Source organism: Lygodium microphyllum, chromosome 27 (genome assembly GCF_053477565.2).
Source record: "Lygodium microphyllum isolate KBCC chromosome 27, Lygodium_microphyllum_v1.1.10, whole genome shotgun sequence".
NCBI classification, from domain to species: Eukaryota; Viridiplantae; Streptophyta; class Polypodiopsida; order Schizaeales; family Lygodiaceae; genus Lygodium; species Lygodium microphyllum.
Genome location: NC_141161.1, coordinates 93143249 through 93160875, shown reverse-complemented (window position 1 = coordinate 93160875; position 17627 = coordinate 93143249). Strand labels below are relative to the sequence as shown.

The 17627-nt window shown below is 45.3% G+C and overlaps 1 protein-coding gene across 1 annotated transcript in view; it reads left to right on the top strand.

Annotated features, from left to right (window-relative positions):
• LOC148012606 (lipase class 3 family protein) overlaps positions 1–17627 on the top strand; it is an 84757-nt gene that overhangs the window by 29479 nt on the left and 37651 nt on the right. Inside the window, exon 10 of the mRNA XM_087669442.1 lies at positions 9125–9406. Coding sequence (XP_087525568.1) covers positions 9125–9406 — 282 coding nt within the window. The remainder of the gene's footprint in view (positions 1–9124; positions 9407–17627) is intronic.

Genomic DNA, 17627 nt, shown 5'->3' with positions numbered 1-17627 from the left:
CTCCTGCTCTTTTTTTGGGCTGAACCTATAAGGTTGCCAAGAGATTGGTTGGCTATTGGGCAAAGTTTCAATATGATGGTCTAAGATTCTGTGAGACGACGAAAGTCCGTTAGGTAACTCGGACTGAAAAAATCAGCATACTCATGCAATATCGGATCCAAATACTCACTTACATTTGAACTTGTATTAAGATTATTATTAAAAGAATCAAATTACATCGATAATCAGAAGATTGAACTTTTTCAACAAAACAAACGTAAGTAGTAACATCTGGATCGGAAAGATGTTGAGAAAACTCCATTGCTGAAATCATATGTATATTATTATTTGTGATTCGAGAGGGTAAACAATCGGAAAACACATGATTTCTATAATCAATATACAAGGAGAAATATTTTTCAAAGAACCATGGCATGCCAAGAATGACATCCACATGGTCAAGGCTCATAAGTTGGAAATCCATGATGTGATGGTAGTGTTGGATCAAAAGATCTAAGTCAGGTACCACCTGATTCCAATGATCCACTGTAAGGCTCTCCACATATCAGACACGATAAGCTCGATTAGTAGGTACGGTGTGGAGTCACAGACTTTGCATCAAGGGAGAAGAAATAAAATAATGAGTAGAACCATTATTGAATAAAACTGTAACGTCTTGGCCATTTATATGCCTTGTGGCGTTTAAAAGATCATGCGGACTAAAAACAGTTTTATTAATGGAACTAGTATCGTTATTATTAGCATTAATAAAACATTCTTAAAATAAAATTTCAGAAGAAATACATGGCGCTTCAAGAGTATTTATTGAAGTCTTGGAAGTAGACTTTACTTTTTTATTTTGGGGACACTTGCAATCACTATGAAAATGACTCGAGGCAAAACAACAGCTCTTCAAGTGATCCTTGCTACGAGTGACCTTACACTTGCCGTCTTTTTTCTTGTGCAACTTCGAAGTTGGCTGACGAGTTGCCGCTGGGATAGATGATTTCTCTGACTTAAAAGATTGATGTAGCTTGATGGAAACCGCTAGCCGATTGGATGATCTTACTTGCAGCCAAAGTATTATCAAATTTTTTTGCATACATGTAGACGTCCTTGAGTGAGTGAAGAGGATTATGGAGCACCTCATTTTGATAGTTTGACGGCAATCCAAAAAGATATCACATATAGAGCAATGCTTGGGGATCATCCAAGGCCTTTGTCTTATGCAATAAATCCTTCAATTCCTACAAGTATGCATTCAAGCTTTTCTTCCCCGTATCAAGCGCAAATAATTTTTGAAAATTTTCAATTCGATCATTGGTCACAAAATGTTTTTGAAAAATGGATTGAAAATTAGTTCAAATCGCCGGCTTAGAATGTAAGCCCGTCCACTAAGCGTACGCCTTCCCTTGTAATATGATTTGTATTTACTTGATGTGTTGGGCATCATTGAATTGATACAAATTAAAATATATTGTCCATTTGGCCAACCATGAGTCGATGTTTGTCTCATCACAATCCTTCTTTTCCCCTTTAAAGGGATTGGGTTGGAATTGAAGAGGCAACGCCCTCATGGCTATGGACACAAACACAAAATGGGAGAGTGCGGAGCTCAGCTAATTAGCGCTGCATTTTCTTCACTTGAGCTTGAAGAATCGCCACAATAGACAAACTCCTTTAGACTTGAAAGAAGCAACAACTTTGGGATGCTACCCGTGTGTGTGTTTGGGCTACGGATATGCTCCTTGTGCTGAGATTAAATAGAAGAGTCCTTGAGATGCCTATCATGTCAAATGCCAGGTGACGGCTGTATCACATGTCTACAGATTGCCAATGCTATCATGCCATGCCTATAGATTGCCGAAGGCACACCACACGCCTATGAATAAATTGGTATTTAATGGTCATGCTTGCCAGTCAGCCACTATTCTGTGCCATTCTCACATTGTGGCACACACTCTCTCCTTTTGTCTACATTTGTCCTGAAACGGCAGTCCAAATGGATTAGGACAGAAGATTATGTACCTTCTCTCTCCCCATCAGGCCGGACAAAGAATTTGTATTTTCTCTAATCCCATTTGTAGCGTTTTCTCTCTCCTTGTTTGCAAATTTAAACTCTTTCTCTTTTTTCCATCATAATGCTTCTCTCTCTTCGACACCCATGACTAATAGTAACCATTAACATTAGTTTAAAAAAGTAAAGGTAACATTCACATAAATGAAAATGATAACATTAAAAGTAATTGTTAGTACTAACACCAACATTAAATGTTAAAGCAACAATACCATTTAATGTTACACTATCATTAAATCAATGCTAATATTAACATTAAATACGAAAGTACCCCTAGGATCCAACCTACACACGAGACATGACACAAGCCAAACTCACCATCAAAGGGATTGGACATCAGACTCATCTCCCAACCATAGAGCCAAACGGGCGCAGCCCCTAGCCTAGGAGCTAGTAGCACTTTGAGTCATGACCACATCCCAAGGGTTGGTGTCCCATGCCACTAGTCCACACCATCCTGGTGTATGGATGTGTTGGCCATGGAGCCAAGAGTCCAAAAGTGGTGATCACACAATGAGTGTGCACAATAGTGCCTTGAGTCCTATTTACAGGACTTGCCTGCTCTAAATCCAAGGTGCCCTTAATGCATTTAGGCACGTCACAACCACTGTGACTAGTGCTACTAGTGCCCATTTAGATGCCTTGGGACATAGCAGGGTGTCTCCCCTTGTGATGTATATCGTGAAGAGCTAGTGTAAAATAACTCACTGCAAATATCCCTCTGGGCTCATGTGCTTGTGCACTACATCCACTTGAAACCAGCCTTCCTCCTCGGATAGGGTGGTAAGTCCATGATTACAACTTAATTACAGCAGCAAACAATAAATGCAAATCTGAAAATACAAGTTTACCTACTGATCTTGGACAATGCATATCCGATTGGTCCCAAAATTGGCACCCCTTTCGGTATTTCTTTAGCTTTATTGAAGACAAGTTGACTTACAATGGGATTCTCCCAATCCCTTTCGATATTTCAACTCCCCCTTGCTGTCGAAAGTGACCAACAAGTCTTCAATCTATTTTGCCCCTTGATTCGGGCACTCAATTGGTATTCACCCACTTTATAGATGATGAAAATGCCCCAAATTCAATGGCTGGCTAGTCCTCCACCTGGCTGAAATTCACCTTTAGTCTTGTTGAATCCAAGACTTGGAGCTTCCAATTTTTGGCAGCTTTCCAAGGGTGCTACTAAACCCTAATTTCTGTTGTAAATTAGGGTTTACAGGAGAGAAATTTGCAATTTCTCAGCCTCCAAGGGTCCAAATGTTGAGATCTTTGGTGCAAGGCTGTGAACTGGTGGGTAGATGAAAGGGAAAGCTGTAGAGAGAGAAAATTCAGAGTTTTGTCGTGAAGAATGATTGAAAATCAGTCAAGTGCAGCTGGTGCCCTGCCACAACAGCATGTAGATGCAAAGAATTGAAGAAAATCAGTCATTTACTGTTGCTGCCTTGCCTCAACAGCTTGTAGATGCTGTCTCCTGTTGTTGATTGGTTTTCTTTTGCCCCTGGCTATCTTAGAAGGTCCTCCAATGGCTGTAAATTAGACCAGCAGCCTCCCCTTCCTCTCTTTTGCAGGCTGCATTTATAGAAATGCCTTTCTTCAGCCTCTAAAGACGTTTTTCAGTCTTGCATGGGCATTTTTCACAAGTGGCAGCCTTCCCAAATGGTTTTTTTCAGCATTTTTCATAATTAAATATTAATTTTCAGTCTTAAAATACTAAAAATTAATCTAATAATTATTTCAGTGCCTTGAAAAATAATATGACTGGCCAATAATTAAATTGACTAGGCAACTTCCATTCCTGAGTGTCTTTGCGCCAGCTTTGACCATCAGATTGGTGTTAGGTACCATTAAACGCCACTTCTCTAGTGTCACCAACTGACATAATGATCAAATGGATGACCTAGGCCAATAATTGGCACCAGATACCACCAAGTACCTATGCGGCATAACTTATAGCAACTTTTGCCTTTGACATCCCGTGATTTCTTCGAGTCCCGGGCTTGTAAATTTACTTTAACATCACATGTGCATCATTTACTTAATCATGTAATTAAAAATTAATCCACATGTTAAGTGAGGTTTCAAAAATATATGTCCTCATGATAGCCCTCTCCCTTGAAATCCTTGCAATCGTCTTCGATTGCATTGCCAAATGTATCAAAAGCAAAGTACTACATTGGAATTTTCATAGGGCATCATAGTCAACACAACATTGCGCACTGTTGTTCAACCATTTCATATGCCCAATATATGCTGAAAATTACCAGCCAACATAACATAACATGAGACTCACAAGGAATCTCAAAAACATTGCCAGATTATCATGTGACATATCTATTTCTCATGATCTCAACTCATCTGGCAAAACCAAACCATAGCATAGCATAACCAAGCATAAATCATGGCTAAAACATCAATGGCATCATAACATATGGTGTTGTCCATGGAACTAGATGTAAACCATTGAAAACTGAGCATAATCTGATCATAAACTGATCACCTGTTGATCTGAGAACTAGTCACAAACTGCTGCAAATGTGACCGCAATACCTTGGATGCATGTTGAATACATCCGAGATCCACTACATACGAGAGCTGTCCATAACTAGAGGAGAGGAAGTGCTACCTCCCCCTTGAGCATCAGGCAATACTCTGGACCCTTGCTCTGCTAAACCTAATGGAGCCCGAACTAAAGTCGGTTCTAATTGAAAGGCATCTAGATAAAGCTGCAACAACTGAGGATGGTCTGTCAAGTCATCCTCTTCCATCCATTTGGCATCCATTGGTGAATAATTCTGAAATTTCACCAAGTATCTCCTAGAAACTTTACCTTTGACCTTTCTTTCCTTATGTGCCAAAATCTGCTCAGATACCAAAATCTCATCTAGCTCCTCAACCTCAGGCTGAATTTCAGCAGACTTGTCCTCTGGCACATCACCATGAAAAGGCCTCAACAAACTAACGTGAAAGGCATTATGTATCCGCCAATGTGGAGGTAATTTCAGCCGATATGCCATATTGTTGATCTTCTCCAACGCCTGGAAGGGCCCATAGTATCTCATACTCAACTTCGGATACAATCTTTCTCTTCCTTTCATTCCCATGTGAACGTTCATACTGAGAGGCATCATCATTACTTGAGTCCATCTCACTGTATGAAGACGTATTGTTGTAATTTCTTAGGTGAGAGTAAAAATCAGCACTAGTACAAAGCTTTGGCTTGCAATTAGGCGCCTCGGGCCCACCAAATCAAGGGATTGAGTGGTATCTCGGCAATGGAACCACAAAACCAGCCTTCCTCCTTCCTCTCTCTTGCAGGCTGGATTTATAGAAATGCCTCTCTCCAACCTCTAAAGACGTTTTTCAGTCTTGCATGGGCATTTTTCACAAGTTACAGCCTTCCCAAATGGTTTTTTCAGCATTTTTCATAATTAAATATTAAATTTCAGCTTTAAAATACTGAAAATTAATCTAATAATTATTTCGGTGCCCTGAAAAATAATTAGACTGGCCAATAATTAAATTGGCAAGGCAACTTTCATTCCCGAGTGTCTCTGTGCCATCTTTGACCATCAGATTGGCGTTAGGTACCATTAAACACCACTTCTCTAGTGTCACCAACTGACACTTATGGCCAAATGGATGACCTAGGCCAACAATTGGCACCAGATACCACCAAGTACCTGTGCGGCATAACTTATAGCAACTTTTGCCTTTTACATCCCGTGATTTCTTCAGGTCCCGGGTTTGTAAATTTACTTATCATGTGATTAAAAATTAATCCACATGTTAAGTGAGGTTTCAAAAATACATGTCCTCATGACACCACCAGCCCTTTCCTAAACAAAATAGCAACTCCTCGTGAACCTATGGTACCCCCCACAGTTTGGGTTGTTGACAAAATGCGGATTTCTATCTATATCCATGCACCATTGAAAGCCTACCATTTTTGCATTAATGTGTCGCCATGGAGAAGGCAATGTCCTTGTCCTTGAGATGTGTAGCCTACGTCAGGTTGTAGGCTTCTGTTATAGTTGCATATAGAAAGTTAAGTTCTAAAAGGATGCTAGTGTCATTTGGTCGTATGCTCTATAATGACATTCCCTTTGTAAAAAGCCCTCTCTAGCTTTTTATGCTTCCAATGCTCATGGCATTTGGTCCTTCTTGTGTGCCAATTGAGCTGGTGCAAGTTCTTTGTTTAAGCAGACTTTTCCCCCCTCTTTTAGTACACTGATGTTTCGGGGTTGTGGGTGAAACGTGGATTGCCATCTGTATTGATGTTGGGAGCCTACTACTTTTGCATTGATGTGTCTCCGTGGAGAAGGCATTGTCCTTGAGATGTCTAACCTACATCAAGTCGAAGGCTCTTGTTATAGTTCCGTAGGGATATCTTCACGTCCTCATAGGTTGCTAGCGTCATTTGGTTGTATGCCCCATAATGATGTTCCCATCTTTGTAAACAGCCCATTTCCTAGCGTTCCTTACTTGACATTCATGGCATTTGTTTCTTCTTGTGTGCCAATTCAGCTGGTCTAAGTTTTTTGTTCAAGTAACCTTTTCCCTTTTGGTGCACCCCACATGGCAGCAAAAGCTCTCTTTTGTTCCAAATTTGCAAATGTCAATATTAGGGGCATTGTCTTAGTGGTGTCCTTGCCAACTTGCAAGTTGCCATGCACTTGATAATGGTACCTCCATGACACTAATATTTGAATGTAATGAGTTGGCATCTTCTTGGGGAGTGCCTTTCTCTTGCCAACCTGTGATCCTTACGTGCAAGGCTTTACTTTTCTTTTGACTTCCTCCTCTAACGTGTCATCCATGACATCTAGCTTGTGCTGCCCTTTTTCACCACTTGAATTCATTTTGGATTCTCATCTATCATTTTTTAATGCCTGTTTGGCCACTTCTGCAAATGTATCGATTCCTTTTATATGTTGTTCAACTCCATTTTGAGTTGAGGTGTTCCAATTGCATTACGTTCCCTCAATTTGTCTTTGCATACGTACAATTTTTTCCTCAAGCCTTTAGGCTCTACTTCAAGCTGGGGTGCTGCCATTTGCTCATGTTCCTCCGATTTGCTTTTGCATACTTTAATTCTTCCCTCAATGCTGAAATAATCTTATCCTTCTCTAGGTGGGTGTTTATTCCTTTGTGCATTTTTTTCCTGATCTTAGGCTTCATAAAACATTCTGCAACCTATATTTCCATATGTACTTGGGCTTGCACTTTGTTTTTCATTAGTGCATTTTTTTCTTCAAGCACACTAACCATTTTATCATCCATCGTTATTCATGTTCTTACCACAATTCTCCTTGCATCTCAATACATAATAAGTGCCTTTCCACCTTGACCAACTTTCGAATTTCATCATATACTGCTTCATTGATTGTGTTTGATGTTTTCCCATGACTCTTCAACCTTGGGGAGGTTGTCCATTCTACATTTCTGGACATAGTAGTTCTTGAAAGTGGGGTCTTTACAGGTGTGTTCAAAAGGTCAAAATGGCCTATGGGACCAAAAGTGATACATTAGTACATGGACCAAAAGTGATACATTAGTACATGTAGTATGTCATCATGATAAGACAAAACTAAAGGAAAAGAACGACGACAGATATAACTATTGTTTATTACTACTGCATGTGAATGGCAGTCTACAAAAGCCAAAGTGTGCTAAGGTATCGTGTAACTGTAGTGTCGTGTCATGATGCCCCTCACGGGGAGCTGTGGCATCTCTGGACTGAGATGTCGTGTTGGATAGCTCGTGTGATGGGTGATGATATTTTTGATTTGTTGGCAATATGCTGGCCATAGGTGTGACCCATGTGGCCGAGGCTATGTCACAATATGTAGTGCTCTAGCTCGCTCCATTTTAATGCTTCTTGATGTGCCTCTGTATGCTTGTTGGGAGGGGGGGGCACGCTGCTTCTTGGGGGCAAGCAGATCCATCTCCTCTCAGTGGAAAATAATTTGAGATCTCTTTTGTTGGTCTATCTCTTGAACTAGCAGAACTCTTCATGCCCATAGACGCGGACCTCTTTATTGGCCTTTGGAATCAAGTAAAAACTGCCGAAGGCAATGTTCATTTGGGAACTCCATGATCCAGCAAGCAGTCCAAACACCTTTGGAAAGGCAGTGGAACCTCACTTTGATCTGATAGTAGATTGGGCACATAGCACTCTGTTGTAGTCTCTGTCTTTGTGATGCGTAACTGGAAATTGTGACCCTTCCATACAATCATTGCATAGCAGCATGTCTTGACCTGTAGCTGGTGTGATAAGGTGTTGAGCTGCCCAATAACACTACAAACTGAGAGATGACTGTCCATGTAGACTGGATGCACTATGAAACCATTTGGAGCTGTGTTGAGCAAAGACTCTGGCAGGAGGCTATCTTTGTACCCAATGTGAGCGGAGCATGGATCCATGTCCTATCAGTATCCGGTCTGATGATATCCTTATTGGCCACCTGTTTTGGCTTGGTCAGCTCTAGTGATGGACAGTTGAGGCTATACTCTCTCCCCCTTTTTTTTTAAGTGTGATGCATCAATTTCCCGTGCAGTGGGGCATGAGCTACAGCCTACACACTCAGCTGTGTCCTCAACTGCCACAGTCTTGAAGATGCGAGTGCCAACCAGGGGTATCTCCTGCCCTGTAACTCCCAAATGTGCTGAAGCACAGTCAGGGTCTGTATTAGAGCCTTACTCACCATTTGCATCTGATCATCCTGGATATTGTATGACAAGAGGTCGCTCTACTGGTGACCACCCACCATAGAACTGCCAATCGGCCCTAGTCTGTCACTTCAATGGCTCGCAATGCCTCTGAAGTAGGCCCATGGATATGTAGGAACTAATACAAAGCATACACGTCAGTTAGGGCACATGTACTTACCCTAGGCGGATTTTCCGAATTTAATGTGTGTAAGTTTGTAAAAAATATATATTTTCCTTACGGACACTTTTTTCACCTTATGTACATAGCTAAAACAAGATTATCAATGGTTAATTTAAAAAATGATCTTCCTTACGTAAAGTAAGAATTGATAAAAACTCCAATCTTTGCAGGATACATAAAGCATGCACGGGTGATAATACGCCTCCAAATTTTTCCATGGAACAGGTTCCATATATGCCACATCTTCAACAATGGCTAGGTTTGCCAGGGACAGTCGTTGCTGAGTTAGGAAAGATAGCAGAACCCTTGATTATACGCAGTGCAACTTCCCTGGTACCAGTTGGCTGGACTGGACTGCCAGGGGAGAAAAAAGGAAGTCCTTTCAGGGTTGAACTGTGTGGTTATGGACTGCACTTATGCAGTTTGGTGAGAGCTCAAATCAATGGACAATGGTAAGTGCATCCTGGTAGATGAAATCATGTATTGTTGCTCTATGCTGTCTAAAACAGCCATATCATCTCATTGTTGTACTTTTTTGTACCTGGGTTTAAAGTCAGCCTGCAAATTACCTATTTTAGTTAAAGGGGGCTGCTGAGTTGCTTAGGTTGGATCAAATTGAGTGAATTATTTGAATGCTCTTAAACAGTTTTTTAAAGTTCTGTTTCTCTTCCCTCAATGGGTGGTGACTAGGCATAAGTAGATACATTTCTGAAAACAAGTGATGCAAAACATATCAACAGTATGCACAGCATGGCAGTTGTTGGAAGCAGGGCCGTAAATGCTCCATACATGTGTTTACAATTTTCAACTTTATAGTTTGTTCTTGTGAATTATGGGCACTTCAGAACTGGTAATGAAGTGTTTCAATCCTTGCTGTGGATATGTGCAACATGTGATAACAACTGATCAAAGGAAACATTTGACAGAAGACTGCATAACCACAAAACTATAGCAAACAGGTGCTGCAAAAGAAGTGTGGTGGGGAACTTTTGTGGCCACACTTTTTAGTTGTTGGAAATCCTTGTCATGTAGTGCTATCCTTGTGCCTTGTAAGCCTAGAGCAACTCATAAACCAAGAGCTACTCAGTCCTGACTTTAGTTGTTTGTTTGCTCTCTCAAGATTGTAGCGTTTTGCTTTTGCACTTGTTCTTACTACAGGAAAGTGGAGCTAGCTGACCAGTTGTTGGTCACTTCAAGTTTTGCTAATTGATAGACTCTAACTATGATAAGTGTTTCTTGCCGGTGAATTCAAGCGTTGAGGTGGTCTGGAGTTGTACAATCTCACGCTCATTAGGGAATGTTTGGAACTAGTTTGAACCATGGTAGCCACTCGCATGAGAAGTTGGGAGTGGCTGAGGGAAGACTAGGAGAAGAATCCTTTGATTTTCATTGTAACCACAACTAAGAATCCACCATGATAAGATCACTTACCAAAGTAGCTATCAGGTTGCTTGGAGGTAGCTTTGAGTGTGGTTGCCCTTGTAGAACTTCCTCTATATGAAGTCCTGTGGCGGCGACGACGTTGAGCTAAAACATGCTTTACAGCTGATAAGCATTTTTAAACAGCTCCAAAACATGCTTAATTAATGAAAAACACAAAATTGGTGCATGGTTCGAGAGAGTTTCAGTGGTCCCCCAAAACCCTAATTTTTGTGGCACCCTTCAACATCTATAAATAGATAGGCTGTCCAGACATCACCAACTGCAGTCCATTACTATCCAGCCCTAGGCGGCTTGTTTTCAGCCATCACCTTGCTATTTGGAAGTCTCCATCTGCTGCATCATCATAACACCTGATCGGCTTGTGTTTTAAGCATTTGGTGCGAGGCGACAAATTGCTCCCATTTCTCCCACTAGATGATTGTTGCAGTACTTGTGTTTTTGCTGTCCAGCAGGCCGCTTACATTAGCACACATCTCTTCAATTGTTGCGCGACAATTCTTTGCCTCGGGTGATCAGTTTTCAGCCTTCTCTCTTTTTTTTTTTTGCAAGTAAAATGTGGCTGATTATATTACTAAAAGAAAACTGATTACAACGGAGTGCTCATGCTCAATAGACTAGCTGGAGCTGATGAAAGTCACAAATACATCATGTATACAAGCCTCTCAAGGCAGTCTGGGGGGGATGGGGGCAAGAAGCCATGGGGGGGGGGGGGGGGGGATGATGTATCGCTATCTGGGGCTGCCTGCCTGCATCACGAAAAACAAGTCCTGGCCGCCCCAAGTGCGCATGAAATGATATCGGAGCTCCTGACGAGCCCTGGACTCACCTTGCACTTGATCCCATTGGCTGCGGAGGGAGTGGATAATGGAGGTCCAGAGCTCTGCTAAGGTCGCCTGTATTGAAAGTCTCTCTTCGTCGAAAGCCTCCTGACACCGCGCCTTCTAGATATGCCAACTAGTAAGACTCCCTGTGATCTCCCATACCTTAAAGTGGTTTGCTGTGGGCTCTAGTATCTGGTGGATGGGTAGAGCCTCCAAACCGACCACTGCGCACAACCCTGCCTTGATAATGAATATCGTGTCTTGTACCCTGGCATCATATAGAAGGTGACGACCTAGACTGACCTCCTACCAGCAGAAAGCTCCCCATGAGATATATCCAAGGTTGGGTGCTATGCGGCAAAGGATGCAGTATGCTCCTCTCCACACGAGCTACGCCGCTTCACACGACCAAAGGCAGTGCTTTGGGGTTTCCAGAGGCTGTTGTGTGCAATGCTTATAACCTCCCTCCTTCTGCATTTAGGCAAGCCAACTTCCCACCGCAAAGCCTCCATGTGCCACCAGCCATAAAAAATACAACACCCTCCTCGACCTCCAGCTATCCCATAGGCGGCATGAGAAGGTCCGTCGGAAAGGCTCCGTAATGCTATGCTCCGCCAAGTGCCTACTACGTGACGACGGCCAATCCATATCCTCCTGTATCAGTACGTGTCTGCCAATCCTGGCCATGTACTCCAGGAACCTGGGTGGCTTCTTGGCGACCACAGCGGTTGGCCATAGCCACTCTCCCGGATCCCACTCTAGGTCATCAAGTGGCCTACCCTCCTAGATCCAGAGGCGCCACTCCCTGAGCTCCAGCCAAAAGACAAAAGGGTCTAGCCACCAAGTCTTTCTCTGAAGGCCAATCACCCGGATCCTCTTTCATGAAAGAACAACTATCCCCTCATCCTCTTGCCCTTTGTCAAGAGCAAGATGCCCCCTCTCTTGTACGGAGAAGAAGGTCCTAGGTGGAGTGCTGCCCACTCTACCTTCCACTTGTAGGGGGATGCCTGCTGGTGAAAACCTAGCGACCCATACCTCCCCGGGCTCTATTGGCTCTTGTATCGGGGGAGCAAGCTACTCCTGAGGTATGGTTGTGTCTATCTCCCTTCTCCTCAACTCCACTCCTCTCTGGCAACCTGATACTCGTTGTAGCACCTCCTTGTCCACCATCCTGTACACCTCCCGTCGTGTCCTGATGGTACGAGCCGGGCTAGCTTCCCAATCAGCCCACTCGATGTGGGAGCACTCACTAATTTGTGCCTCTTCTCGATCCCTGAACTGGGTTTTCCAGATCACCAGCTGACGGTCTATCTCCTCCTGGCAACCTGGGGGGCTCTGGATTAGGGCTTTACGGAGGCCCTGCCACACGTGAAGCAAGCTGCATAGGAAAGGTGATCTAGGGGGGGTGATTTGGGCTGACGTGAAGATCCATCTCAGGGACAGTCTCCACTCACCGCCAAGCCTCGGTCTACAATCCTGAAGACCCTCCTGCAATAGGACTTTCCGGGTTTGCCCTCTCGGTGTGAGGCCACAGACAACTAGCTTGCCCAAGAGGGCCATACTCTGATACTTTGGGTCTATGATCCCAAGCTCTTCCTTGGATCGATGCCGTATGATGGTCGCCCACGTCACCTTGGCCCTGGAATCCCTGGAGCCATTTGATCCGGACCAAAGGAAGTTCCGCACTAGGCGGCGAAGCTGCACTACGCAGGATGAGGAGAAGCATCAACATGAGGCGATGTACCAAGCCGTCGCTAAGAGGACTTGGTTAACCACTAGGGCTCGGTCGGCTAGTGAGAGGCGAGAGCCGTGCTCTAGTAGGTCAGCTTTCTCCGAATAGAATCGAGGACTGGAAGAAGTGCTGGGCGGGAGTGATGCCGAGTCCCACCTGGAACCCTAGGTATCGGACGGTCTGCCCTCTGCTCACCCATCTAAATCCTAGGTGGACGCTCCACTCCGTGCGAGAGTCCGGGTCTGTGAGGAAACCAACCGACTTTCGTCAATTGATTTTCGCTCCCGCTGCAGAACAGAACACCTCAAGAGCCAGCCTCACTCTCTCCAGTATTAACTCATCATCCTCTATGTAGAGTGCTGTATCATTTGCATACTCTAAGTCTAACAACTTAGTCTCCTCTCTCACTGGAAGTCGGACTGTAGTGGAGGCTATTCACATTCGAGGATGCAAGGTGTAAGCTCATGGGAAAATGTGTGATTGACCGAACAAGCATCTGTTCAGTGTGGAGGTTGTTGATGAGGAGGCAAAACTATGGGGTATGCAAGTACGCTTTCGTGCAGGTCTAGATGGTGGCCCTCGGCCGGACCATAGGGGTAATAGATGCTCTAGGTGGTACTATCAATGCATCTAACAGCCATGCTGAGAGTCGTGACTCTGTACATTGGTAGAAATGGGCCGCCTGTGCCAGGGTTCACTTGATCACATTCCTCGGAGCTCTTCACTGTGGGGGGGACTTGAAAGATAATGCTCAAGTATGGGACCTCGGCATCAGCCCACTAGTTAACGTCCATTATGCAACCAGGCCATTACTGTGCAAATAGTGCTAGTCCTTCTTCTCCCATCCACTGGGAGATGTGGTCCGCCACCTGACTCTTCAACTCCTCCTCTATCTGTGTCGTTGTCCAATCCCTTGAGTGAGAGGGCTGAAGGAAAAAACTGTAGTTTGGTCCATCCGGTGGTGCTAGTAGATAGACCTTGCCCCTCCTTGACTTACGAACCACGAAGATCCCCACCTCTAGAGGTAGTGGGAACACTTCGTGCTCTGTAACTCTCAGGTAGGACTATGGGCCACTGCGGAAGAACTCCTGTGGCAACAGGTGTGCTTGTCTCGGGAAAGTATGATGGGCGGTAGGGGCAGATGAGCTGGTGGCTGTGTGGGAGGGGGAAAGCTGCTAGTGCGAGGAGGATGTAGGTGTATGTGGCTCATCACCTCCTGTGGGAGGAGGGGGGTTGGGTCTGGAGGGGATCACCTGAGTCGGGTGCGGATCAGGGGGGTGCTTGGCAGGGAGGTGGTGGGGGGGAAGAGGATCGAGGGATGGTGGAATGGTCTGAGGTACGTGGCGGGTGTTTGGGGGGGGCTAGTGGCCTTGGAAGGGGGGGACTGTGGGCCAGGGTGAGTGGGGGGACTCGGGAGCTTGGGAGGTGGAGGGGGTGGGTGGGTGTGGGGACTGTGGGATCTCAGGTGATGTAGTCTGTGACGCGGGTGGTGGATGTGAGGGACTGCGGTCCTGCCGGGTGGGGCGGGTTGTGGAGTGCTCTGTCGAGGGGGCGTCGCTCGCCCTCCTACTCCCTGTTGTCGAGGCTGCGTCTGAGGAGTTGGTTGCGGCCTCCCCTGCCGTCTCCCTCTCTGTTGTCTGTGGACCCGTGTGAAGCCATCAGTGTCCACCTGCGGCCCTGTCGACGGAGCCGCCTTGGCTCCGAAACGCGTGCAATTTGTTGCCTGATGCCCAAAGTCGTGGCAGTGCAGGCATTGCTCTGGTTGCCCAGTCACAATGACCTTCTGCCTAAAGGAGTGACCTTCTGCCTTAATCTCCAGGAACTTTGGTATACTCTTTGTGTTTTTCACGGCCACTCATACCTTTGGGACTCCTACAGTTGTCACTGCATTTGCGAAGGAGGCAAGAAGAAGTATGCCGAAGAGCCATGCAAAGTCCTCCACTAACTAGCAGTACTCTACTGCCAATTCGGGATAAAGTAAGGTGATTGGGTGTCTGAGAAATCTAGTGTGGAGCCTAAATGTCTCCACTGTGAAGCTGCTATACCAGGGAACCATGTGAATGACCCCCTTCGTGGAGGCATAGGGCTAGCTCTCCACTAACTCACGAGCTGCGTCCGCAGAGGTGAGTCGAACCATGAAGATCCCTCAGCCCATGAGGACTGCCTCCATGATCTGCGTTGTGCCAATGCGTAGCGTGGAGTGGAGCCAATCCCGCAGTTGGGCCCTTGATGGGGAGTGTCCAACGACGTGACCAAAGATCGCTGTTTCTTTCAACTCCAGCTCTGTAGCACAGAAGGCTAAGAGTTGTTCCTCAGAGAGGATGATGCGCAAGGTGTTTGACTGGGGGGCACTCGCAGAATGTGCCGGTGTTTGACGAAAGGTTTCCATTGTGCGTCCTTGCTAGGAACCTAGCTATCATGCTAATGTGTTGCTTTGGGGGGGGGGGGGGGGGGGAGGGGAAATTGTTGTTTTCCAAACGGTGGTGTGACCGCCTGGCCAGGCCTCACAGCGGAAGAGGCGGGGGGAGCGCGCAGGGGGGGGGGGGGGCGGGCAGCCGGGGGAAAGGCGGGGAGCGCAGGCAGGCCTAGGGCGGGCACAGTTGGGGGGGGGGGGACAATGCAGGCGGCCGCGGGGCAGGCGGCGGGCGCATGGCGTGTGGGGGGGGAGGGAGGATTGTTGAGCGGGGTGGGGGGGGGAGGGATTGTTGAGCGAGAGGAGGGAGGAGGACTGGTGCAGGGCGGGGGGGAGGGGAGGACTGGCGCAGGCGGCAGTTTGGTCGAAGACGGGGGGGCAGCGATGTGACGCGATGGTGGGAGTGGTTCGTAGTTTTCAGCCTTCTCTAGTGGTGCACTACTACATTTACTAGATTTCAGCGTTCGATTGTTGTGTTTTGGTGACCAGCCTGTTGCCCTTCATTATTTAGCACTCTCTCATCTTCAACTGGTGGTTACAACACTTGGGATCTGTCTCCGGTGGACGTCACTCTTTGATACTCCATTGCTCTGCCATTAAGTATTATGTACACTCTACATTTATTTGTAGTATTCATTCACTTCAGAGTTTCTTCTCTCTATGTTTGTCTTTGTGTTTGAGTTTTACATTTTGTGTTTTGCGTTTAGGGTTTGAGTTTTGCATATCATGTCCGAGTCTTTGTGTTTCAATCTTGGTTGTACATACTGTGTTTTCTCAATGCGAACCCTAGCATATCTTCACATGGTATCAGAGCTGATGCTCTTCCAAAGAGTATTTTGCGGTGATTGTGAAGCCTCGTCTTTGTGGGAGACTCACACGTAACTCGATCCTGACTCATAATGTCTCAAGCACCTTCTTCTCGAGATCCTATGGTGCCCTATCAGGCTTCTTCATCATTGGAGCCAAAACTCTTTTCTATTTATCCTTTTGTTGTGCAAGATCCATATGGTTTTAGTATGTTAACTTTAATAGAGGAGGCTCTCGAACCAGATACCCTTTATCAGGTACATCTCTACCATCTATTTCATTTGAGCAAGTAAACCACTCTCCTTAACTCTTTCCCATCCCACACTATCTTCCACATTCTAATCTACTCACATCTTCATTCTAAAATCTTGGATCACAATCCTCTTCCGCTTAAAGCACACTAGGGGTTAGATATTTCATCTCCGCTCCTAGTATTTTTTCCTTCCCTATCCCATCTGTCAGAGTGCAGCGATGCGGAAGCGTAGGACAAAGACTGAGAGAGAGTGAACATATATATATATATATATATATATATATATATATATATATATATATATATATATATATATATATATATATAGAGAGAGAGAGAGAGAGAGAGAGAGAGAGAGAGAGAGAGAGAGAGAGAGAGAGAGGAGACAGTCTAAATGCAGAAAATCTGCAGTGTAGTCTGCTGTATAAGAGTGCAGAAATATACACAGGGCCAGAGGAAATATCTGGTTGTGTCTCCAACTTGATGACCTCGATCTCCGTCAGCCCGAGCACAGTCTGTCCCAGCCACACCCTGAATGAATAAATATCGGAGTATGCCACACCCTGGCTATAAATAGCCAATAAATAATAAACAACAGCACCAGGCCGACTGCAGAAAACTGGCCAATTGTGCAAAAAACTGCTGTCCAACTGTACCAGCGCCATGTGGCATCCTGCCGTACTGCAAACGTGGCATCCTGCTCTGTCCATACGCTGCTGATGTGTCCTCTGCACTCTGCCGTACTGTTGTCCACAGAGAAACCTTAAACCAGCCTGTCCAGGGGATGACTCTACCTCTAACACCCCCTCTTAGATCCTGGATGAGGCATCAGACTAAGGGATCTAGAATGCTGATGAAGTAAAGCATGGGGAAGCACCTTCGTGAACGAATCTGCAAGATTATCCTTCGTCTTGCAGTACTCCACATCAATGGTCCCATCCAGAAGCTTCTCCCGAATGAAGTGATACTGGATCTCAATGTGCTTTGTCTAGGCATGGAATACTGGATTTCGTACCAAGGCAATGCAACTCTCATTGTCACACCGCAGAAGAGTAGGACGAGTTTGGGGGCAGCCAAGCTCCTCCAACAATCTCCGAAGCCACACAACCTCACATGTGGTGGAAGACAGCCCGATACTCCGCCTTAGTAAAAGAAAGGGCTACCGTGGGTTGCTTCTTGCTACTCCAAGAGATAACACCTGTAC